At 42.4% G+C, this 25801-nt stretch overlaps 1 protein-coding gene across 17 annotated transcripts; it reads left to right on the top strand.

The window, feature by feature from the left end:
* The first annotated feature begins 6880 nt into the window (after nucleotides 1-6880).
* On the top strand, nucleotides 6881-24069 carry Hpf1 (histone PARylation factor 1). 17 transcript variants are annotated; one of them, XR_378914.4, is made up of 8 exons: nucleotides 6881-7025; nucleotides 10190-10349; nucleotides 11950-12139; nucleotides 13227-13325; nucleotides 16573-16723; nucleotides 20489-20606; nucleotides 22037-22927; nucleotides 23826-24069. XR_378914.4 is itself a non-coding variant. In NM_001379027.1 (8 exons), the coding sequence occupies exons 1-8, from the start codon at nucleotides 6978-6980 to the stop codon at nucleotides 23955-23957; spliced, it is 1071 nt and encodes a 356-aa protein (NP_001365956.1). In that variant the 5' UTR covers nucleotides 6917-6977; the 3' UTR covers nucleotides 23958-24069. The 17 variants fall into 17 exon arrangements, 7 of the variants coding, with proteins under 7 accessions (XP_006509573.1, XP_006509575.1, XP_030099650.1 ...); NR_166424.1 differs by having other exon boundaries at nucleotides 6917-7025; nucleotides 20489-20576; NM_001379027.1 differs by having other exon boundaries at nucleotides 6917-7025; nucleotides 22037-22209.
* Nucleotides 24070-25801: the final 1732 nt, after the last annotated feature.

Here is a 25801-nt window from a genome sequence, read left to right on the forward strand (position 1 = left end):
TGCTGTGTGCCCCAATCTATCTTGGCTAGCGTGCTCTCCCAGAACTCCCAGCTCAGTACCCTAAATCTGCACTCAACTTCCGTTGCTCTGCCACCTCAGTCTTAGCTCAACAGCCCCAACCTCCTGCCTGTAGAAGCTGCCTGTGGCTGCTCCTCCTGAAATCTCACATGACTAGTTCCTCTTTTCTCTCTCTGAAGCATTGCAAACTCTCCCTTGCTCCCTCTTCTGCGTCTGCCAGCTTGCCTTTCTAGAACCCAGAAGTCCTTCCTATTCTTTCTGCCCATCAGTTGGCCCATGGCTTCCTTTCTGATAGATCAAGAACCAATTGAAGAACAGGACCTTAGCATCAGAACCATCCCTACAGAAGACAGGAGAATCCCAGACCAGCTAGCCTGATGCACACAGCTGCAAGCAATAAAAAGACCTGGTCTCAAAAAGGAGGAAGACAAAGCCTAACAGAGTCTTTGTCCTCTAATCCCACTTGTGCATCATGCTACTCAGCCTCACACACACGTGCACACACACACATGCCATTGTAGTTTAAAATAATTAATCAGTGTATTGCCCTGCTTCTCACTCACTATAAATATCAAGGCAAAGAGACATTTGACATTCCTTAAAGATGTGTGGATGATCTAGCTGGTGCTAACTGAAGGCTATATGATCCTAGAGCTATCGATCTGGCTCAAGCATAGTTGAGCAGAACACTTTACTCACTGCTCAGCTGAATAATTTTTCAGGGTCAAGTGGTCACAAAATAGGTCAGATTCTGGGGTCGGAGGTTAATGCAGCTCTTCAGAGTTGAACCACCTGGGATCCACCCCGCATGATGTTTCTGCAAAGTTTTAATGTGGTGGTGGTGGTGGGGGGGGTGTTAGCAAAACTTCACTCTCCTCAAAGTTCTGTTTCCTCTGGACATCACATAATCGCCCAGATTTCCTTGTTCCTTACTATCACCAGTCCTTCACAGGGTCCTGTTTTATGAGGTGATTCTGAATGCCCGGGGGCCTCTAGGCTTTTTCAATACCAGTGTCGTCATCTATAGATGGACAATGGCCCTTGTCACAGGGACTCATTTCACTCCTGATTGCCCAAATTAAGGTTTAGAGCTTATGTGGTGAACTATCATCCATTACACATGTCCCATGCCATGGGTCATCTTGCCCTGAATACATGTCAGTGCTGAGAGTCTTGTACACAGCACTACCTGGAGTTATACGTGAGAAGTTGTCCGGCCTTTAATTTTCAGCAAATCTTGAAACAAATGCTTATTTAAGATACTAAATATGGATTTAAAAGAACACAAACTCTCAGAAAGAAATAAACCTTTAAAGATTTTTGTCCCTTTAGTCAGAGCTTAAAATTAGACTAGAATCAGTCTTTTAAAGTATTCATAAAATATTTTTGCTTAGTAGTTCATCTCGTCTTGGCTGCTACTGAAGCTTTCAGGTAGTGAGAACATTATTTTTCCATCAGAGTTCAGTACGGTTGCATATGGAGACTCTTGGTAGCAAGGTGCTTTATACCCTCATCACCAAGCACACTTGAGTACATCACGCAGGATGTAGCTGCACGGGGCATCCCACGACAGTGAAATTTGAAGTGTATAATTTGTTTCTCAGAATACAATAGGGCCTGTGTCATACACACATACACAAAAACACACACACAGAGATGTCGGGGATGTAGTGGTCAACCTTGTGAAGGAAAAGTGGGATGGGGAGTCAGGTGCCACAGGCTCCTGGGAGTCCTCAAGGAGTCCTGATCTGCCATAAATGACATTAGAACCAAAATGGCTTCCAGAACACTGGTGAGGCAACAAAAAGAACTGAGGCCAAGGCAGTGGCTGCTTCCCTTGTCTTTCTGGAAGTCCTAACTGATGATGCACTCCACAACCCCTTGCTCCTTCTGAGTAACTTCATCAGACAGGGCGCTCACTGGGGCACGGTGATAGCATGGTGAGATGATTGGCTGATGATTTATGGGCTTGGGATTGGTTTGAGCACTATATAAGCAACTCAGATATGCACCCTGAAAAAAATTTTTGCTTATCTTTTCTTTTACAATCCATAATTCCTCAGCATTCCACCACATACATAGTAAATTCAATAGCTTTTAGGAATAAAATGTATTGTGGGATGTATGTTGTGGTGTGAGTGTGTGAATGTGGTGTATGTGTGAATATGTGTGTGTTGTGTTGTGTATGTGTATGTGTTGTGGCATGAGTGTGTGAGAATGTGTGTGTGTGTGTGTGTGTGTGTGTGTGTGCGCGCGCGCAAGGATACTATGGTTAGAAAGATGGCTCAGGCCGGGCATGATGGCGCACGCCTTTAATCCCAGCACTCGGGAGGCAGAAGCAGGTGGATTTCTGAGTTCCAGGCCAGCCTGGTCTACAGAGTGAGTTCCAGGAAAGCCAGAATCCCTGTCTTGAAAAAAAAAAGAGAGAGAGAGAGAGAGAGAGAGAGAGAGAGAGAGAGAGAGAGAGAGAGAGAGAGAGAGAGAGATGGCTCAGTGGGTAGGGGCCCTTGTTCTGAAAGCACGATTTAAATTCAGATCCCCAAACCTGAGTATGACCATGTGCAAGCCTATAGCCTCAGTACTGTGTGTGAGTGTGTGTGTGTGTGTGTGTGTGTGTGTGTGTGTGTGTGTGTGTGAAGGGATGGGACAAGATGACGACTGAAATTTTCTGGCTACCACCCCTGACTCCAAGTTTAATAAGACACCATGTCTTAAGGTAATAAGGCAGAAAATGATAGACCATTCTTCTCTGGCCACTGCATGTGCACATATACACATACACATGTAGATATAACTCTCATACACACACACACACACACACACAACATCACACAAAAAGAACTATATATTCCATAGCTACTCTTATTGCTGTGCATGTATTTTTTTTTTTTTTTTTAGCTTGTATTGTGGATCTGTGATAGGATCTTGTATTAGGATCTTTTCTTTGTTAGCACATTCTTTGGTGTTAAAGTTTGGAGTTATGCTATCTCAAATTTTATATTCTATATTTTATTTGTCCCCACGTAGCTCTGGAAGTCAATGGAGAAATTCTAATTCATCAGAGTTTTACAGAGTTAAATTCCTTCAATCTTCTTGGATATATATTTTTCATCTTTTAATTTCATTGTTCATTTTGCACATGTTTGGCCAGCACTATAGCCTGAGCCTAAGTCACCATCTTTTTTGTTAGTTTGAGACAACGTCTCACTAAGTTGGATAGACTGACCTTGAACTCACTCTTTAAATTTGCAGGCCTCCTGAGTGACTGGGATTATTGAATCAGTCCGTCTGGCTTAAGTGTACATGACGTCATAATTACCTGGAGGAAATCAGACGCCCTGGCAACCAGCAGTTAATGTTCCTACTTTCATTTTAAAGACAGACGTTGCGATGGCTAGTCTTGATTGCCAGCTGGATTGTATTCAGGGATGCCTGGAGACTAATAAAGCACACCCCTGTGGGTCATTGCCAGATCTGATTGGATACTGAAAACTCTAACCTAATCAGGAGGTTAATCCCCTGGCGAATTAGATTTCAATGGCATTTTTGGGAAGTGGTGGAAATTGGGGAAGCTTGAGGAAATAGGTCACTGGGGATATGGCTGTGAAGAGTCCATCATGTCCTAGAACCATCCTACTTTACCTCATCTTCTAGGCTGCCATGAGGCAAGAAACGTTCTCCTACTGCCATTTTCCACCATGATAGACTGCTTTACTACAGACCCAGAAACACAGAGCTGAGCTAAGTGAACATGTGACCACAGGCTTTCCCACCCACACTCAAGTTCCCCAAATAACAACTCTGAGACTGAATTGTATCTTAATAAATGCCTAGGCTATACATGAGGGCCTGTTCCTAATTAGCTTATAACTTAACTTGTTTATTCTGTTCTATGAATGCCACAGGGCTGGTTACCTCTTCTCAGTTTCGTGCTTCTGTCTCCATTAACATTTGGGGCAAATCTCTCCCCTCATCTGACTCTCATCCCAGAATCCTCTCTCCCTGCTGGAATGCCTTCTTCCTATTTCTTGCCGAAGCTGAATAGGCTAACAGCTTTTTATTGACAGCCGCTGCTTCCACACAGTGCACAAGAGATTCTCTCTACATGAATGGAAAACCTGAGCCAAAAGAAATCCCCTTCCCTCTCTCTAAGTTGTTTATCTTGGGTACTGATGTCATCATAGAAATTTCATGTAATATAAAGTTCATTAGCATCACTCCAGATGACAATGCATAAAAAGTATGTAAAATACAGAATAAAACAGACTATCCTCATATGTGTTAATGAGCACCATTAGGTCCACTCAGGGTCTGGATAAAACGAAAGTCTCTTTTTTCTCCTCCTCCTCTTCCTCTTCCTCCTCCTTTTCTCCTCTTGTTCTTTTTCCCTTGCTCTATTCCCTTTCCCCAGCTAGAACTCTCGAGCTTTGTCATCCTTCTATTCCTGTGTTCAGTGATTATAGTTTTCATTTCTAAGGCCCAAAACTCCACTCTAAGCACCAGCATCCTGGATTCCAGAGCTTCAAACTACAGAAGTAGCTTTCTTGAGTTCCCAAGTTGGAGAAAACTGTGGAACTTCTCGACCATCATGTGAACTGAATAGGTGAATAGACAGACAAAATGGACAGACAAAGAATGAATGTCTATGGGCTATTTCCCTGGAGAACCTGTTTACATGGAGGACACACTCTGAGATTATTCAGATTTCCAGCCTTTCTTCTATTGGGCTCCAAGGGGTACACTCAATACCAATACAAAACAAGTAATTAAAAAGATATTACATTTGCATTATAAGAAGAAATAAGCCCTTTCCTCTCCACCATGAAGGGAAGTCAGGGCAGGAACTCAGGAACTCACACTGAAACCTGGAGGCAATAGTTGAAGCAGAGACCACGGTGGAGCACGGGGCTTGCTTTCATGCCTGGTCCAGTCTGCTTTCTGATAGGACCTAGGACCACCTGCCCAGGGGTACCAAAGCCCTCGGGGTGCTGGGTCCTCCCACATCAATCATTAATCAAGAAAATGCCTCACAGACTTGCCTACAGGCAATGTGATAAAGGCATTTTCCCAATTGAGGTTCTTCCCAGGTGACCCTAGGTCAACTTGACCAAAACAAACAAACAAACCAAACCAACAAACAAAAAAAAAAGATAAAACAAAAATAAATGAAACAAATAAATAAAAACAAAAACAAAACAGGATAAGAAAGAGATGTGCTTTAATGTCTTTTTGTAAAAAAAATCTATATTTGATAGAGATTTTGAAATTACATTGTTCAAATAATGTAATTTATAACCAGCCTCAAAGATTAAAGTTTTAAAATTAAATGTAAAAAGAATGGATTCGCTTATTTTAAAGAATCTCGTTTTGTAAATGAGATTATAAAGTAGTTTAAGAGGTGCACTGGTTAGGATTGTGAATGAGATAAAGGTTAGTATGAAAGGTCATATGGAAACAAACATTCTAATCCCAAGTATGGGTTATTGGCTGTTTTCCACACTCTTGTTTCAAACAGCTCTCTAAAGACTTTAGCCTATATTATCACAGTCTTTTCAAGTATTGTTAGGTGTGCTGAAATTCTTTCAGCTGGTGTGAAACATGTACCAGATGAGTACATGAGTGGGGTAGGAGGAGGATGGAGGGAGTGCGACCTTTAGGTCTTTTATTTTCTCTTTCACTCCCGCCCCAGTTACAGCAAGGGAGCAGCTGTGCCCCTGGTTTGAAGTGCTCCTCAAAACCGGAGGAGAAGGCTCAGTGGTGAAGAGTAATACACTGCCCTTGCAGGACACCCACGTCGAGTGGCTCACTGCCACTTATAACTCTATCTCCAGAGAATCCGATGCCTTTTTTTTGCCATCTGTGGGACACGCGCTCACACACACACACACACACACACACACACACACACACACACAAATCTACAAATCTACACTCATATAACTAAAAATAAAATAAGTTTAAAACCAAGGATATGTTCCACAAAATGAGAGTATACAAATTGTGAATAAGGAAGAGAAGGGGAAGGTGGTGGAGGAGTGTGTCTTCCAAACTGTGTTCTTCCTGAGAGTCAGATTCTGATTTTTAAGCTCTGGGTAGAGCCTGACAGTGTGCCTTTTTAAACTGGCTCGGGGTGCTGCAGCTGCTCGTGGTACAGGGCTTACACTAAGCATAGCCAAGATTTGTAAAAACAAAAACAAAAAACGAATTGTATTAGGAATGAAGAACAGAGAAATGAGAAGAGAGAGAGAGAGAGAGAGAGAGAGAGAGAGAGAGAGAGAAAGAGAGAGAGAGAGGATGTGAAGATAAAGGGAAGGAAATGGAGGGAGGTAAAGAAAAGAGAAAAGATAGGTTTACTTAGTGTTAGACAATAGTGCAATAGGAAGGGAAAGGGAAGCCGGGCGGTGGTGGTGCACGCCTTTAATCCCAGCACTCGGGAGGCAGAGGCAGGCGGATTTCTGAGTCAGGACAGCCAGGACTACACAGAGAAACCCTGTCTCGGAAAAAAAAAAAAAAAAAAAAAAAAAAGAGAGAAAGGGATGGAGTGCAAAAAATTAATTCTTTAAATGAGTAGAAACAAAGAAAACGAAAAGGCTGAAGTGAGGCAGCATCTTAAAGCTATCTCTCTTGAGCATATGAGGACGAAGTTTATCGCTCCTTAAGAACCCAAATTCAATAGTCATATAGTCTAGGTTCTAGCGCACGCTGGCGCTAGGCAATGGGCGGGGCCCCGGATGTAGCTCAGGGGGCGGTGCTTGCGTTCGGGGGGGCGGGGCCACCCCAGGTCTGCGGACCGGGCCTTGCGTCCTCCTCCGTCTCAGGGGGCGGAGCCTGGTCTCTAAATTGGCGCCTCTGAGTGGCTAAGCGGCAGCTCGGATTGGCGGCTTTTGAACCCGGAAGCACTAGCGGGCGCTCGGAAGCGGCAGGAGCGCGGGCCTTGGCTCGCTCGCTGCGGCTGCGGGATGGTTGGCGGTGGCGGGAAGCGCCGGACGGCCGGGGCGGGACCGCAGGTAGGCGAGGCGGGATGCGCTGGGTATGGGGACGCTATGGGCCGTGGAGGAGCCGAGGGCCGCCCTGCGGGGCAATGGCCCGGGGAAGTCGTTCCTTTCCAGCGCCAGCCCAGTTCCCACGAAGCTCTGCAGCCAGCGGACGGACCATTCATTCATTCATTCATTCACTCACTCACTCACTCACTCACTCACTCACTCACTCATTCACTTACTAACCAGCTGATGGAAACTGGAGGAGCTGCCAGGGCGGCGAGGCACACGCGAACAAACATTTCACCTTTCGTTTTTTTTTTTGCTTGGGGTTAACGCAGGTGTGTAAAAGAAAATGCTGGAATTAACAAGCCCTGGAGTTATTAAAGACTTTTGTTTAAGACAGTCTCTATGTTGTAGCCCCGGCTGTCCTGGAACTTGATATGTAGATCAGAACTCAATATGTAGCCTCCAAATCACAGAGACCCTCTTGCCTCTGCCTCCAGGACACGAACCACCACTGCCCGGCTACTTTGGTAGCCTGACCTGGAAGTGTAAGGGATACGGGTTCTCAGATGAGTGATAGATTGGCCAGTCTGGACTCTTACATGATTTCATGGGTTCCTTAAGCATACAGTAGCTAATGGGAGAAGTTAAGCAGGGAAACGAACGTTTAACAAAAGTGACACCAGCTATGTTTTAAACTGGGTAGGGTGAGGCGATTGCTAAGGCTTAACGGCCAGTGGATGGCGAACATAGGTATTATTCTCGTTGTGTTGTGTTTTCTCACAACACCAAGTTAAAAATGTGGTTTAAAGAGAACAGCCTTGTCAGGCAGAAGCAATAAGACCAAAAGTTCAGTGTCCTCCTCAGTTACATTACAAGTTCAAGACCAGCCTGGGTTACAATAGACCTGTCTTAAACAAAGTCCAGCTTGATGACGTAGAGAGTAATAGTACTGATGACTTGAATTCAGTCCCTGAAGTCATGTGGAGTTAGGGAAGGGGACAATGTGACCAAATACGTTGTATGTAAAACCACTCCCACAGTTCTGCATCTACCCATTTGGGTGCCTTTTCCTTTTTGCCTAAGCATTTCCTGCCGCTTCTAGTCACTGTGGCTATCACCCTGAAGTTGGAGTTACCCTTGCCTTCTTGTAGAGTTTGTTGTTTCCTTAAAAAGCTTTTATGGTACATCTTGTCTTAGTCAGTATTCTACTGCTGTGAAGAGACACCATGACCATTAAAAAAAAAAAAAAGTGCCTAGCTGGGGCTTGATTACAGTTTTAGAGGTTCGGTCCACTATCACCACGGCTGGAAGCGTGGTAGCAGGCAGGCAGGTATGCTGCAGGAGAAGCAGAGAGTTCTACATCTAGACTGGAAGGCAGCAGGAAGGGAGAGACTCTGGGCGTGGAATGGGCTTTTTGAAACCTCAAAGTCTTATCTATCCCCTAGTGACACACTTCCTCCACCAAGGCCACAGTTCCTAGTCCTTCCCAGTACTGCCATTCCTTGGTGTACTCAAATTTATAAGTGCTATTCTGTTTAAAACCACCACACATCTATCTAATCTTGGGGGGTTTTCTTAATTGAACATCATACAAAGATTGAGCCATGTTGTCTAACTGTACTTCTCTTTCTTTCATTTAGTTACTGTTCCCCAGTGTTTGAAAGCCCTGTAACTATCTATTTTCCTGTTGGCTGGCATTTCAACCTCCTAAGGACAGTGCTGTCAAAAACAATTCTTACCCGATGCCTGACTTGTACATACAGTGTGTAGGCTTGGAATGACAGTTACCAATACATATGGTTGGACCCCTGAGAACATGTAGTTATCAACACCTGGGTGAGAAATGCCGACTCTAGCGGCACTGGCTTGCTGAGGGCAGCTCTCCCGCGCACTGGGCGGCGTTGAGCTGTATCCCTTAGCCTCTGCAGCACTAGGTGCCGCTGGTCCTGCTGCGGGTAGAATGTGCCGAGTTTCGCCTGGATTCAGAACCACAAGGATCTAAGTTCCCAGAAAGAAAGAGATTGTACTTAGAAAACAAGACAGATACGCAAAGTAAGCAAGTTGCCTTGGTAGCACTGAGCCAGTTTCCAATAGCATCCTTTAACCTTTAATTTGCATGGGTGCTAGAGATGCAAATCTTAGCATTACAAAGCCTTTTCCGAAAGACATGGTTTTTAGCTCAGAGGATATTCCCATATTGATCCTTAACTATACCATACCTCTCCTCTCTTTTTGTTTGGAATGTCAAAAGGAAGTTATCTGGTTTTAAGTGGAAGGGTAGTAATGATTGTGGTAAGTAGTGCAGACCTAACTATGGTTGGAGTTCCTGAAAAAACAGCTTTTTTCCCCCATTATTTATGTTTTAGGTTAGAATACAAAGAAATTGGTCTCATCCTGGCTTACTCATGCATATGTGCCATTGTACATTCGTTTTGTTTGTTCTTAAAGATGTATCCGACGATGGCTTTGCTCAGGCAGTCCTCTTAAGTGCTATGGTTGCTGGGTAATAACATGACAGGTGTGTGCCCTTGTACTTAACAGAAACAGCTTTTATCTGATAAGTCCTTTGTATCCAGTTACTTGTGATCGTTTGCTTCTGGTGTGCGTGATGAGTCTGTTTAAGTGAAAGGCCTGATGATGTGATGGCATCTTGGTACCAAAATAGAGCTGAAACTTTTATGCCTTTATGACAGCTTTACATTTTCCCTTTGTTTCTTCTTGGTTTGTTTGTCTCTGCTATGGAGAAGCACATTTAGAGACATGCTTTGGGTGGTATTTTTTGACCACCGTGTAAACTGTGTTCTTTGCACAAAAGAATCTCTTGGAGTTTACTTAAGTATCACGAGCTCATGCTTTTGTTATTGCTTTTGTTTGTTTGTTTGTTTGTTTGTTTGAACATGTTAAAATGGAGGTAGAAAGATGGCTCAGCAGCTAAGAGCATGCACTGGGCTTGCAGAGGACCCAGGACAGTGTCCACTCTGTTGGGCAACTCCCAGCTCCAGCTCCAGGGATCAGTGCTCTCCTCTAGCCTCAACAGCAGCCACTCACACACACACACTTCACAATCATAAGGTATTTAGGAAAATGTGTATGGTGCCCATAAACTGGCCAGTAAGCAATATTGGTGTGCAAGGGTGGTTGTTGAAGTTCGTTGGGAGGACTTAAGTTTCATATGCCAATTTCAGTGTGAAAAGACAGTTGAGGTGAAGAAGAGTAAGTTTTCTGAGGCTGATGTCTCCAGTGACCTTCGAAAAGAAGTGGAAAATCTTTATAAGCTTTCACTGCCTGAAGATTTCTATCATTTCTGGAAGTTCTGTGAAGAGCTTGATCCTGAAAAGCCAGCTGGTGAGTCTGTCTAGTCTCTCTCTGCTCCTGTGACTGCAAGAGATGACAGGAAACTGGAGGAAGGACAGAAACAGCTCATAGAGAAAGTGGTTTTAGCCACACATGGTGACATGCCTATTATAGTCTCAGCAATTAAGATACTGGTTTGAGAGTAAGTTTCAGGCTAGCCTAGGATACACAGTGAGACCATCTTAATAAAGAGAAGACAAAAGAACATTCCCACAGTTCTTTCTAGTGAGTGAGGTATGTAGTCAGAGAACAAGTTAATATTTCTGTCGGTCAACTTCATTGCTGGGATGTGAAAAGACAGCCGAGCAGGAGGACAGCGTCCGTTACATCATGGTTTTACCCAGCAGGAGGACAGGGACAGGTCAGAAGTTTCTGACTATGGTTAGTTTGCTCTATTGTTTTGGGGTCAGTGATACCTTATGTCATGAGGATGTGTCAGAAAGTGCCTACCTCATGTCAGACAGGAAGCAAAGAGCATTAGGGAGCAAGAGTCCTGGGATAAGATGAACCCTTCAAGGTCATGTAACCATTAGTCACACTCATGTCATTAGCTGGGGACTGTGCTTTCCATACATGAGCTGCTTTGGTTTAAGGTCATATACAAACCATAATGCTAAATATGCTACTGTCACCTATTGGCCAAGGCAAGCAGTTTCAGGACACTCCTTCATTTAAGGAATACAGAATTAAGGAAAGTGAGCGGGTGCATATATTGTCATTTTACGTCTATAAACGTGTCTTAATGGACTAGGTAAACTAAGAATTTGCATCAAGGCTATTTACTGGAGAGAGAGACAGGGAGAGGGAAATGGCTTCAGTGTTTGTAACCCTCCTAGGAAAGCTGCAGACACTCTGAAGTTGGAAGTCTAAAGACCTGGAGTGACAGCTCATGAGAAGGAAAGGGAATGGTTTGGTTTGGTTTTGTTTTCTATCCTTAATCTATGTTGTCTCCTTAACCTGTATGTTTGTAGCTATAGCAGATAGTGGTGAGGTAAGGTAAGTGCATGGCTTTTAGGCCTGGAAGGGTGCACAGCAGCTTGGCTGGGGCCAAGGAAAGGCAGAAATGCTCTAAGCGTAAGCTAATGCAGTAGTAAGTTTAAGGGGGAAAGCATAAATTCAGTGCTACATTTCTGTTCAACTGATGTCCTTTCCATTGAGTAAAAACATTTTTACAGACTTTAAAGTGTTCTTTAAAACAACTGCTTAAGAATAATTTAGAACTGGTAGGCAGAGACAGGTGGATTTCTGAGTTTGAAGCCAGTCAGATCTACATGGTGAGTTCTATAAGAGTCAGGGCTGTATAGATTAAACCCTGACTCAAGAAAAGGAAAAGGAAGGAAAAGAATCTTTTAGAACTGGGTATGATGGTTCACACCTGCAGTCCCAGCACAGATCACGTGGTTCTCGGATTCCCAGGCTAGCCTAGTCTATATAAAGTTCTAGTCTAGCCAGGGCTAATAGTGAGACCCTGTCTCCAAAAGGGGGAGCAGGGTGGAGAGAGAAAGGAAAAGAGCCATACCACCGTGGTGAAAGGCATTAGTTTCTATTTGCCTCTACAAAGTGTTGCCTCATAAACTTATTTTCCTTATAGATGCGCTTGCCACAAGCCTGGGTCTTCGGTTAGTGGGTCCTTATGATATCCTTGCTGGGAAACATAAAATGAAGAAAAAACCCACAGGCTTGAACTGTAATCTTCACTGGAGGTTTTACTATGACCCTCCTGAGTTCCAGACCATTATTATTGGAGATAATAAAACTCAGTACCACATGGGGTATTTCAGGTAAAGGCTCTTCTCTTCTCTAAAATACAGCTGCTCTGCTATTACTGAGTCTCAGTGGACCGTCACTGGCATCCAGGCTGAAAGGCTCCTTCTCCTCTTACCAGTGCCTCCATGGTCGCTCTGTTATTCTGGCTACCTTCCACCTCTTTAGCCTGCGTGGGTTGGTGAACTCTTTACACCAAAGTTCCTGGATTTCTTTCTCTCTTTGACTATAAAGTTTTTGAGTTATTTTTGTTTTTGTTTTGTTTTGTTTTGGGTTCAGAAGAACTTTGCAGCCAAGTAAGATAATGTAGACCAGCAGTTTGACTTACACCCTGCACTTCCAGGGGCTGGAGGACTCACAGATTGGTCCTGCCATTCCTTATCTTGATGGCAGGATGCCAGTCAGTGACTTTCTGTGACTCCGTGCACAGAAAGTCTTGCACACATTTGATAGGACTGCTGTGAGAACTAAGCGAAGCATGTCAGCAGATAGGGCAATGTGAGAAGTGCTCTGTCCACTTCCGGAGGACGCTGGGACCTGAAGCTGAGGTGAAATAGCAGAAGAAAGGATGACTGTGGCTAGGGAGAAGCGCTGCACAGAACTCTGGGGCTGGGGGCTGGGGGCGGCTCAGACAGCTTTGTTCTTGCTTTGGCACTGATGGACTGCTAGAACCTCCACCGAGAACCGTGACTCTCTCTACTAGTCTCTTTAATTTAAAATAAAAGGGTGGGATACAGACATGATTAAGATGCTTCAGTGTTTTATATCTGTCCTGTTTCCTTTCACTTTTACTTCACTTTTCTCTCCTGCATTTTTTTCTTAATATACTCTAAAGTGAAGGTGACCAGCAGTTGTTTGTAATACTATGTTGACAGATTTTCTTTCCTTATTTCTCATTATTCAAGTAAAAATTAGGTACTAAAAAGCTTAGCTGTAGGTTCTGATACAAGCTTTATTGTAGACAGTCTAAAGATACTTGGAGGTTAAGCCTAGCAAGTTTATTCTACTTTTTACAGCTACGAGTTTGTCTGTAGACCCGATTTTCTGCTTGTTGGCATTATAAATTATGGATAGCTAAACTTTTATTATCTTTAATTAAAACAGGGATTCTCCTGATGAACTTCCTGTATACGTGGGTACAAATGAAGCAAAGAAAAATTGTATAATTATTCAAAATGGAGACAATGTGTTTGCTGCCATCAAGTAAGGAAAAGTTTGATTTCAGTTCTCTTCACTCGTTGTCCTTATACAGCTTTGCTGCTTGTCATCAAAACCTTCTGGAACTGCTTATCTAATGAACATATTGCTGGGTCCTAGGGTGAGCTCTGAACCTGAAGCAGAGAATGCTGTTAGCATGTTCTTAGCATGTCAGAACCTCTGGAATTCATCCTGTGCAGTGCAAAAAAATGTGTAAGAAGTGTTTGATCTTCATTTCAGATGCCCCAGGGAAAAATCAGGGTTTTTTTTTCTCTACTAAACATCACATTTAAACGGTGTCATTTAGAGTTCATTATAAGAACCAACAGCAATGTAGTTCAAACTGGAAAGTTTTTAGGAGTAAGGAATTTACAGAATCCTTGGAATGGCTGCTGCGACAAGCTGAGCCTCCAGGGATAACAGTTGCAAGGCTACTTCTCATCATCGGCGAGTGTCTCTGCAGTTATCCAGAGGCTGGGCAATGAGCTGCTGTAGGCCATAGCATTGATGTATAGTTATACCAGAACAGTTGCTGCCCTGCCATCTGCCCCTACAGCTTATATGAAGTAGGAATAAGGAAGCATGGCTGCTACTTCCCACTCCTTCCTTCAGACTTGAAAGAAGTGCTTCTGCTTGGGGTCAGCCAGGTCTGATGCGGAATCAGCTAAAAATAGCATGAGAAATGCACCAGTTTTCTATGTAGGAGGGGTCAGAATCCAGCTGAGTGAACCAATTGGTATTGGCCACAAACATGATTTGAAGTCATTCGTTAGTAGGTATGCAGTGTACGTTGTAATTCAACAGGTTAATCTCTATCACTTGAAATAGCTAGACCATGTTTTGTATGACTGTAAAGGGCTTTATGTCCCCCTGACTTAATAGTATAATTTATTATTAAAGGATTCAAACCAAGTCAGTCCAAGGTGACCACTGTTCTATGGTGTATATACACTGATGTACCTGGATGACAGCAGCATTCTGTTCTTTCTCTTGTAAGACTTGAGTCTTACGTAAAATCTGCTCGGGATTTGTAATTGCTATAAGTTCTCTTTCTCCCCTGGGTTGTTGGTTTTTATTTTTAGTTTTGAGTACTGGGGACTGAACCAGGGTCATGACCATCCTAGGCAAGTGCCTACTACTTGTTATATCCTTGGCCTCAGTAACATTTCTTCTAAACCTTTAAGATTTGTCATTCAGCTTAAACTGGAATTGTCTGTATTAGAAACTGTAGTTGTTTACTGGCATATGGTCTGTCTCCTGTGCTAGCGTGTAAGCCCCACAAGGACAAGGGCAGTGTCTTTTATATCGTGCTGTTCCCTTAGCATAGAAATATATCTCTTTTTAAATTTCTAGTGCTGGGAACCAAACTCAGGGCATTATTATTATAAATTGTTGATAAAAACAAATTCTAGAAACCACATCTAGCAGTAAGGAAGATAAGGCAAATAAATACAAACCATTTGCATTATAAATTATATTTTATATAAATCATATAATAAAAGCACTATAAATGCCGTGATTATGATTGGTGTGAAGAGGGCAAGTAAGAGAATGGGATGATTCTGATTTTTCATGTCTAATGCATGTGGAAAATAATCTATATTCAAAGATTTTGGTCTTTACACAACAGAAGTGATTTTTGTTTGTCTTTCGGCTTTCTTTCCCTAAAACTAACTGCTACAATAGTTCGAACTGATGGACCTGTGGTAGTCCATACCACCTTAGATACAAAGTAGTAATGCAATGGGTTCTGGGTTTTTGTTTGTTTGTGCACCAGTGGCACAAAGGTAGTGGTTGCTGTTGGTGGTACTGTTGGCATGCTTGTAAGATTCAGCATACTGACACTAAGTTAGCGCAGAATTGCATTGTTCATTGTTGCGTATATGTTTAAAGACATCAGCAATGCATGCCTCCAAGCGCATTAGATCTCTCTCTGCAGCCCAGTATGTCCTGCGTGAGGAAATGGGAAATAGGTAGGAGTCACTTTTGGACATTGAAGTGTTGTGAGTTGTGAGTTGAACTTTCACTGACTTTTGCTGAGGGGTAGTGATTGGCAGACTTTATTTGGGCACAAGTTATAGGAGCAGACATTTTCTCAATCCAAAGGAATTGCCAATTATATTTGGTGTCATTGCTAAAATTGAATGTTTAGCACAAATAAGATAGGAAGGGCTAGTAACCACCATGATGAGCGTTTCCCTAGAACATCCTAATAGTCATGAATGAGATGTTTTTCGTGTTGCATAATGGGATGAACTTGGTGGAGTGAGAAGTTTCAACGTGAGATTTACATAACTTTGTGAGCCAATATGTTCTAAATAATCATTCCAGAAGGCTGTAAAAAAAAAAGATGCATGGGTAAAGCTTTATTCAGACGTGCAGGCGTTCCAGTGGGTCTAACAAAGTGGCTGTGATCACTGCTTCGGTCGGTTTGCATGCTGCACGCCTTTAAATATCATCTAGCAGCGTGTTTAGTAGCTTTGAGTGGTATTGAGATGCTCACAACAGCTTGGTGGGGAAAGGGTCTTGGTGGCTGCACAGTACCTTACTTGGAATAGTGGGGGGATGTCTTCTGTGAAGGAATGTGTCTAAGGGAGAGACCCAGGGTATTTGAAGGCCTCCTAGCCTCCTTGAGCGAGCTTGAGGAAAAGATTCGTTCATGTTTTGACAGGGCCAGATCTAGTGCTTAGTAGATCTCTTGATATACACAGTCCATGGTGGTTAAATTAAGCAATGAGAATGTGCTGATGTTTGTGGTTTGGGTCTCCATGACATGCAGTCCATCATTACTACCTTTTGTGCCTCAGTTTCCTGATATGTAAAGAGGACTGAAGAGTTATATGGCTTGAATGACTACTGAATTTCCTAGGGTAGGTTGCAAATAGTTCATTCCAGGGGCCTGCTACGAGGGTTATAAAAATCCAAATCCTTTTTGTGGACAGCACACTTGTGTTTCCCTCTTGAGCCAGCCCTTCCAGGCAGAATACCATTTCTCAGTTTCCAGCAGTACGACTTAAACTCCGCCTCCGCTTTTCGATGGTTTTCCTCTCGTGTTTGCAATGAATATACACAGTCCAGGCGTGCGGGCTCACTCTGTGCTTCCAGCTTCATATTGGCTCTCTTATGCCTTGTTTGACTGCCTGTGAGGGCTTGGAGAGGATCATATGGAACTTGACGTTTTTGTCTCAGCTCCTTGACTTCTGTGTATAGACAGAGGCCAGCAGTGTAACAATAGCTTTTGCTTCTTTTCCAGATTATTTTTAATGAAAAAACTCAAAGAAGTAACAGATAGAAAGAAAATTAGCATTTTGAAAAACATAGATGAAAAACTCACAGAAGCAGCCAGAAAACTAGGATACTCACTGGAACAGAGAACCGTGAAGATGAGACAGAGAGATAAGAAGGTAGGGTCGCACGTGTTCATCCGACTGTTGTGCTCTGCCCTGGGCTCCTCCCCACCTGCACCACGTACTTTTCTCTAGTCCTGTCCTAAGGACAGCTGTATGCCATCCCCCAGGGACTCTGGGATGTCCCTAGCTGGGGTCAGGTGGCTCCTGCATGTGCACATTGGCGTGCCGCCTGAGTCCTGTAACTGGAGCCCGTTCCTGTGGTTGCATAATGCATCGTAGTCCTTTAATCTTGTTGTATTGGCCATTGTGTAAAGGTAGAGAAAAGCAGCTTTGTGCTTAATACTGAACTTCATTGTCTGGTGGCTGAGTTCTCGTTTTAGTGCAAGGTATTGTAGTGGTGCAGTTCTGTACTTAAGAGACTTAACTAAGACCTCAAAGGTTCTCTTTCTAGAAACAGTATGGGTTAAGATTTGCTAATTTCCTCCTGAATCCTCCTTGACCCTATCAGCATTCCCTCGAGCTTGCAGTATGACAGAGTATCTTGTAAAGGAGCAAGGAATTCTCAGGTTAGGGGTTCTTCTGGGTTTTCAGCAATGGATGTCAGAATCAGTCTACAGATATGTGAGAGAACTTCTCTTTGTGGGCATTCCTCCTAACTACTGGGCAAGTGAGGGCTGGTGTTCTCCTGCTTCTTCTCTCACTGTTGTCTTCTGAAGCTGGTTGGTCTGAACATGCTAAGCCATACGAAGTCCTTGTTATTTCTGAGTTAACAGGTACTGTGAAAAGTTTGTAGTACTTAGTTACTGAAGACCTGCTTCATTCTTTATTCTTGACTCAGTGGCAGGCATGAATCACAGCCACTCTCTTAGTAACTCTGTCTGTAGTCCTACAGACCAGAGTTTCTAAATGTGAGGTAATTACAGTGACAGTTAACATTTTATAGTCTTCTTTTACCTTACTGGCTGTCAAGGAAAATTCTTACTAGAAGAAAGAGACATGTATCTCACTTTACTATTATGTATTCTGAAGATGTCCGGAGTACTGAGCATCTGTGGATGTGATGGTCAGCAAGTTCTTTGAGAAGACCCTTGTTTTATTGTTAACAGCTATACCTTAGTTCACAGACCTTACTGCTTTTCTTCATGTGTTTCCTTCATGGTTGAAACTTCAGTTTCTTGTTGTGCTTATTCTGACTCCTCCCAAGTCTATATTCAGTGTTTGTTTTTCATTAAAAGATAGTAACATAAATACAAGGTAAACCATTTAAAAGAGAATTTTGACTTTTCTCCTTCCCTGTTGACACTTTTCAGATCCCTTTTTTTTAAGATTTATTTATTTTATGTATGTGAGTACACTGTAGCTGTCTTCAGACACAGCAGAAGAGGGCATCTTATCCCATTATAGATGGTTGTGGGCCGCCATATGGTTGCTGAGAATTGAACTCAGGACCTCTGGAAGAGCAGTCAGTGCTCTTAACCACTGAGCCATCTCTCCAGCCCTTTTATATCCTTTTTAATTTATGTATAATTCTTAATGTTACTGTGAGATTTCCATTTAATTCATACTTTCCTGTTTCTGAGAACTCAGTTCCAGTAGTATGCTGGTGACTTTGCCCTAGCATATGAGCATACAGTCTGCATTGTAGTACTGAGTGTCTCACAGCAGTGTATAGTGCAGCATATGAGCATACAGTCTGCATTGTAGTACTGAGTGTCTCACAGCAGTGTATAGTGCAGCATATGAGCATACAGTCTGCATTGTAGTACTGAGTGTCTCACAGCAGTGTATAGTGCAGCATATGAGCATACAGTCTGCATTGTAGTACTGAGTGTCTCACAGCAGTGTATAGTGCAGCATATGAGCATACAGTCTGCATTGTAGTACTGAGTGTCTCACAGCAGTGTATAGTGCAGCATATGAGCATACAGTCTGCATTGTAGTACTGAGTGTCTCACAGCAGTGTATAGTGCAGCATATGAGCATACAGTCTGCATTGTAGTACTGAGTGTCTCACAGCAGTGTATAGTGCAGCAGTGTTTGCGAGTACGTGGCACCTTGGACTACTTTGAAATGCAGTCTGTGTGAGTCATGGCATTTGTCCCACAGGAAATCTGTACAGAGCAGAACTTTCCCCTTTCTTCTAGTATTTTAGTTTTGTTTTCACATTTAAGACTGAAAGCCAACCTAAGATAATCCTGTGTAAATATTAAGACATAAGGCTGTAAACTATCTTTTTCTAAACCATTTTCCATGTCTGTAAATTCCTTCTGAACATTCTGCCCTCTGGGGTAGCTTAGCAAAGGCTGATAGAAGACGTGGAGGGAGGGCTAATGGGAGAGTGGGAGGGGTGTGGCCTTTAACATACCTGGGCTAGGTGAAGACTTTAAAAGTAGAGGTCACAGCCAGGCGTGGTGGTGCACGCCTTTAATCCCAGCACTCAGGAGGCCGAGGCAGGCGGATCTCTGAGTTCGAGGCCATCCTGGTCTACAAAGTGAGTTCCAGGACAGCCAGAGCTACACAGAAACTGTCTCGAAAAACCAAAAAAAAAAAAAAAAGTAGAGGTCACTTTTGGACTGTATTTTTCTTCTGTCTTGGAAGCTTTCACTAAAATACACAGTGGAATACTGAAGATATTTTACTAGAAAATACCAAGACCTAGTATGTCAGTGCATATTTGTAACCCCAGTACTAAGGCAGAATCATCAAGAATTCTAGCCAGGGGGATGGAGAGATGGCTTGGCAGTTAAGAACACAGGACCAGGGTTGGATTCCCAGGACCCCCATGAAGGTTCACCATCATCTGTAACTAGGTCCAGCAGATCTTTTGTTCTTTTCTGGTCTCCGCAGGCACCAGACACGTAAGTGTTATATAGACACACATGCAAGCAAAACACCCATATACATAAAATGAACAAGTTGAAAAAAATTAAAGCCAGCCTGAGATAATGCTAAAAGTAAAAATAATTGAATGTAGAAGTAAAGAAAATGATGTAAAGCTAATGCTCAAAGCATGTTCCTCAGAAGGCTGTGATTGTAGCACCTAGAGCTGGGTCTCTTTTCATCTTTGAAGATGAATGCTTAAACAGGCCATGTGATTTGTCTATAAAAGCACTAGCTGCTTTATGGGAGTTTATTAATGAGTCTGAATTTCCCAGTTCAAAAAGAGGAGTCTGAATTTGGCCGTTTTGATGAATTCTGTTGTTTTTCTACAGATTCTACCCTATTGTCTCTTCTTTTCAAACCCTGAGTCTTTATCTAACAAGGACTGCTATTCGGACATGTAACAAGTCTGGTGGTTTTCTGAAGTATCAACACAAACTTGTAAATGACTAGCATGGGCTGGTGAGATGGCTCAGTGGTTAAGAGCGCCGACTGCTCTTCCAAAGGTCCTGAGTTCAAATCCCAGCAACCACATGGTGGCTCACAACCATCCATAACGAAATCTGATGCCCTCTTCTGGAGTGTCTGAAGACAGCTACAGTGTACTTACATATAATAAATAAATAAGTAAATAAATATTTAAAAAATCAATCAATAAACAAAATAGAAAATATTTTTTAAAAAATGACTAGCATGATTCATTTAATCCACTTACTTTATTTTATAATTACTTGAAACGTTTGACTTTTGGTTTAAAACAATCTATTCTCCCCAAGATCCAGGTTTTCTAAGATAATGTCTCTGGATGCTCTGTTTTGACAACATTCAGGGTTTGTGTGTGTGCAGGTGGGGAGGTAGATCTTTTGTTCTTTGGGTTCTCTTTGCATGGTCTCTTTTTTTTCCCTTTGGTCATTTGTTTTGTTTTCTTCTTGAATTTAGGTTGTGACAAAGACTTTTCATGGTGCAGGCTTGGTTGTTCCAGTAGATAAAAATGATGTTGGTTACCGAGAGCTCCCTGAAACAGATGGTAATGTGTTCCCTGTGGAAATATGTGCATGTATGTATATAAGCATGGGGAAAGCTTTCTCTTGTGTTGAGAAATAGGTAGGTGTTACGAGCAAACTCAGGCTTTCCTAGCTTGATCTTGATTGAACAGGCTATTTAGTGTGACCAAGCTGTATCTTTTTCATCTGCAAAATAGGCAGTGGTCTTTAGTTCATAGGGTGTCTGTAATGTGAAGGGCTATAGAGCACTCAGTGTGATGTCACCAATGCTCCAAGCAAGGTGAGTGCTTTGGAGACTCTAAGGGACTCAGCCCATTCAATAGCTTTTCTTTCTAACCTTCTTTAGCACCTTTGACCTAGTAATGACTGCATTTGGTTGCAGTCACAAAACACTAGTCTTGGTGAACATTTTAGTTTTCATACTCCTAATTCTTCATGCAGTCATACAGAAATACTTAGTTACACAAAGTTAATACTGTTGAAAAGGAGTCATATGTTCTGTTTCTTTACTGTGAGGCCCCACCCTCCATCCCCCCACCCTCAGCCCCCCTTGTCATTCTTTATATTTTTGTTTCTGTGGACATAAAATTTAAAGAGAATCCAAATTAGTATCTCCTCAAGGAAAGCAAGTACTGTTGCTTCATACACATAGCTGCCTGCTCCTCGGGACGATGGGGCTTAGTAATTGCCAGGCTTTAATTCTTACGTGGTGTATACAGCCAGTACGTTGGGATGTGTTTTGGCGCGATTTATATTTCATCCGGCTTGCTATAGTAGGAATTTATAGAGGAACTGAAGCTGGCTGATAAATGGCTCCTGAACACTTAACCTGTGGCTAATGCCACAGACAAATGGCATAATTTAAATTTGTTTACATTTATAAGTTAAGCCAGCATTAAACATTTTTATATTGATTATACGTTGAAATAGTGCTACATTAGGCATATTGGGTTAAATTAGTTTCAACTATTTTTAGTTGGGGGGCCAAAATGGGGGAGGTGTGGGAGGAGGAGGGGAGAGTGGGAGCGAGAAATCACCACATGCTCTGAGGTGCATATGGAGGTCACAGGATCGCTCTTGGTGATTAGTCCTCATGCTGCCTCATGAAATCTGGTAATGAACTTAGGTGGCCTGGCCTTTGTACCAGAGCCTATAATCCAGAGCCCTATCACCAGCCCTCTCGTTTTTTTAGTGTGGCTATTTTAAATGTGAATTATATATTTCTCTCACTGATCTGTCTTGTCTGTTCCCTGAAGCCAGAGATAATCAATCTCTGGGAAAGCCTAGGGGCTCTGGCTCCTGGTGCCCAGGCTTCTGCTTGAATCAGAACGGAAGTAACATGACAGACATTTTCATGGTGGATTAATAAGATGGCATTAGTTGAGTTAGTAGAAGACATACAGAAAAGCCTTACTTAAAATCCCCCATTAAAGATGATTGTGTGATTTTGTAGTTGATATCTTTACATCATGGTTTTTTTCAGCTGACCTTAAGAGAATCTGCAAGGCAGTTGTCGACGCTGCAAGCGACGAGGAGAGACTGAAAGCATTCGCTCCCATTCAGGAGATGATGACTTTTGTGCAGTTTGCTAATGATGAGTGTGATTATGGCATGGGGCTGGAATTAGGAATGGACCTCTTTTGCTATGGCTCTCATGTGAGTAAAGCTCCTCCTTCTGCAGTACTGAATACACAAACTCACGGTTACTTATCTTCTCAACTCCAGCTGCCGAGGGGGGGATCCAGCTCCTATTTCCAAACCTTTGGAAGTGATTTGAAAGTAAAAGTTCTAAAACGATTTGAAATCTTATATTGAGGCAAAGGTGAATAAGCAGAATTACTTCCTCAATGTCATATTGAACTCAGCTTGTGTATCGGTATCTCGGGGGCGCCATCTTTGCGGGGTCTGGATAGGCTTGTGGATATGGATGTGGAAATGTATATGCCCCTTTCTTTTGTTTTTTTTTGGGGTGGGTGTCATCTACTACCACGTCTTAAATACTGTTTTCAAGTATTTTAATTAAAATATTGGAGCTAGTAGTCTATCATTGACCCTTTCCCACCTGTAAAATTGCCTTCTCATGGGCACATGCATGCTCCTCACTGTACCTTTGGTAAGCCACTGCTAGGGCACCATCTCCAGGCTCCCAATGGCAGCCCCATTCCAGTGTCTAAGTAAAGGATTCACAAACTGCAGATGCTTGGGAGCCACCGTAGTTAGTATTAATGCAAACTATATGAGTAGGTCAGAGGTGTGGCCCTGCTGTCATTAACATTGCCATGTGGCAAGAATGCCACCACTTTATAGACTATCCTGAGGAGCAAGACTAAGCCAGCATGCATCAGTCATCCAGACGAGACGGCTTTGATCACAGGTTAGTGTTTCCTTGTCCCCCACTTTGAATTACAGGGTGGTTCCTGACAAACTGATCCGACTGGTCAAGAACCCTGACTGAGACCCCTGTTTAAAGCATCATATGGCCCCTTTCTTCCTGGCTTCTAGTTATCAGTAAAAAGTGTCCAAAGTGTTACACAAGCAGAATGATATAGTTGTCACAAAGGACCTAACCATAAATGCCATTGATGAAGTAGGTATTAAAAAAAAAAAATTACATGAGAAATGAAAAGATGTGGTACACTGAATACGTGCTTAAATAAATGCTAGTTCTCACAAAAGAATGTTACCGGGTTTCCTGCTAGGGTGTATGTAAAAGCAATGCTGTGAAACCATTCAGTAAACCTGAGCCTGAACTCTAAGCAGGAAAGAAATGCTTACATGGTAGAGAATGAGCTGAGACTAAAGGGGAGGAGCTGGAGAGATGGCTCCGTGGGGTAGAACACCCAGAGGGACCCAGTTCTATTATAAGCATCCACAGGCACTCACAAGTCAAATATGTGGTGCACATTTAGGTAAAAGACATATGTAAAATTGTTTAAAAAATGATGAAGAGATTTGTAACCTCATATTTGTCATACCTATTACAAGGTCTATTAAAAAGTCTTAACTAATACAAATAGTTAAGAAGAAAGCATTTAATGGAACTTTGGGACAAAAATGTTGATAAAATTAATGGACCATGAGAAACTTCAATTTGTAATGCCTCTGAGCTCCTTTCAGGACTTGGTGAACAGTTGTCTTTAGGGCAGAAGAGCAGGGACATGGCCCATGTTTAGGGCCAACTGGGTGGACTTTGTTGCACAGGTGTGTTCCCATGTATTTTTCAGCTGTACCTGCCATTTTCTCACCCTGATGTTATGTTCTTTGCTTTTTAGTATTTTCACAAAGTTGCTGGTCAGCTTTTACCTCTTGCGTATAATCTATTGAAGAGGGATCTGTTTGCAAAAATTATTGAAGATCATCTGGCAAGCAGAAGTGAAGAGAACATAGACCAGCTTGCAGGATGAACAAGCTGCCCTGTTAGTGCAGTGCTTTGAAGTGGGACCAGCAGACGGGGCTTTGTTTTTAAGGAATGGAGAAATAAATAATGGGAATTTTATTAAAAACTTTATAATACGGCTCTTCTAGTGTTTCTTTCACTTGCTAATTAATAAGTGACACTGCTCAACATTTTAGAAATTCTTTAGTTTCTGAGGTTCTTTTCTGAGTATGGTCCTCAATATTAGCTTGTGTATAAAAGAGTGCTTATCCAAAATCAAATAACCATCTATTAGCTAGAAATACTAGGCTAGTTAAAACTAAAAACACTTGGGGCTAGACAAATGGCTCAGCAGTTAAGAGCACTGACTACTCTTCCAGAGGACCCTTTCATTTCACACATGGCAGCTCACAACTGTCTAACTGGCTTCTGACTACCTTACTTGTACATATACAGAACAAAAATAACAACAACAAAAAAAAAACCCTCTCAGTGATGACAACAGTCTCAAAAATACGGTTTTAAGACTTTATGTTCCATAGGACCAATATGAATCCCATCCAGATTTATCAAGATGAAAGGGAAGAGGCAGCTTTTCATCCATGCCACCCACAAGCTAACACGGAGCTGTGTTTCCAAAGCTGTGCTACCTATCAGAACCAAGACAGGAACTGGACACAGCATGACTGTTATTGTGGGCTGAAAATTAGCTCAGCCATAGAGCACTTTGTCTAATGTGTGAGGCCCCAGGCTTGATTCCAGAATTATTTACACAGCAATTACAACTTGGATGTTTGTGAATACAGTAATGAGGATAATGAGATAACTGATCTTTCAGTTACTGAGCATTTCATTAGAGAGCAAGCTCCCTGGTATAGAATACGGAGCCTGACATTCTCACCACTTTCCTTCACTAAAGGCAGTTTGAATTGACTACTATACATATTTAACCTAGGGGTCTGACTGGAACACATTTTAAGTGCCTAAGCACATTCACAAACCACCATGACTCAATCAGGATTGTAATCCAATTTAAATCCATTTTCTTATTTCTTTGGGCCCAATGATGGAATTCCTATGTTAACCTTTCAAGCATTTATGTTGAACCATGCCCAAGGACATGGAATGCTATGAAAGATATTTTATAATGACCTAAACTCACATTAGCTCAAAACTGAGCTCGTAATGGTATTGTCTCTAAATTATCCTACCATAATCCTTTCACTGATGCAGTGTACAGACCTCAGTTCCAAGACTGTTGTCTTGTTGACAAACCTGGAGCTGGTCAGTACCAACAATGAAACTTCAGCCCAGTTCCAAGCATCGAACTACCTATTACCCTCAACAGTCCATCATCTTCCTCTAGTACCCCATTTTTCCAACCTATAATCTCCTTCACCCAGCCTTAAGGTTCAATTTCCATCATCATGCATACCTCAACTGTGTTGCATTTACGTTAGTACTCAAAACCAAATAAACTACATTTTACCTGAATTCTCAGAATCAAGTAGCTAGGAAGGAGAAAAAAAAAAAAAGCAGCTGTGTCATACTGAGGACATTTTAACCTCAGATGGCTATTTTAGATACCCATGGGACCTAGTTCTTTTTGATCTGTGTTCAAGCTCCAACATCTCCCCCATTCTCGGTTAATGTCAGAGAAAAAGTGACAGCAATCAGACCAGACTTAAGGTCACACCTTTGCCTCTTTAGCCTACATAAGGACCCTCCCTCCCCACATCATTAACATAATTAGAAGCTATAATAACCTACACATCTTAAAAATCTCATCTCAAACTATTCTCTCAGACGTTGCTATCACCAACAGGAAAAGCTACGTCCTGCACCTTATTTCCTGAAAACCCAGAAGAATCA

Source organism: Mus musculus, chromosome 8 (genome assembly GCF_000001635.26).
Source record: "Mus musculus strain C57BL/6J chromosome 8, GRCm38.p6 C57BL/6J".
NCBI classification, from domain to species: domain Eukaryota; kingdom Metazoa; phylum Chordata; class Mammalia; order Rodentia; family Muridae; genus Mus; species Mus musculus.

What these genes read in the sequence shown, in the direction of transcription:
- Hpf1 (XM_006509510.4), top strand. Translation starts at nt 6,978, where the DNA reads ATGGTTGGCGGTGGCGGGAAGCGCCGGACGGCCGGGGCGGGACCGCAG. An exon ending in CGGCCGGGGCGGGACCGCAG is followed by an intron (nt 7,026 to 10,189) that starts GTAGGCGAGGCG and finishes TGCCAATTTCAG; the next exon opens with TGTGAAAAGACAGTTGAGGT. An exon ending in AATGTGTTTGCTGCCATCAA is followed by an intron (nt 13,326 to 16,572) that starts GTAAGGAAAAGT and finishes CTTCTTTTCCAG; the next exon opens with ATTATTTTTAATGAAAAAAC.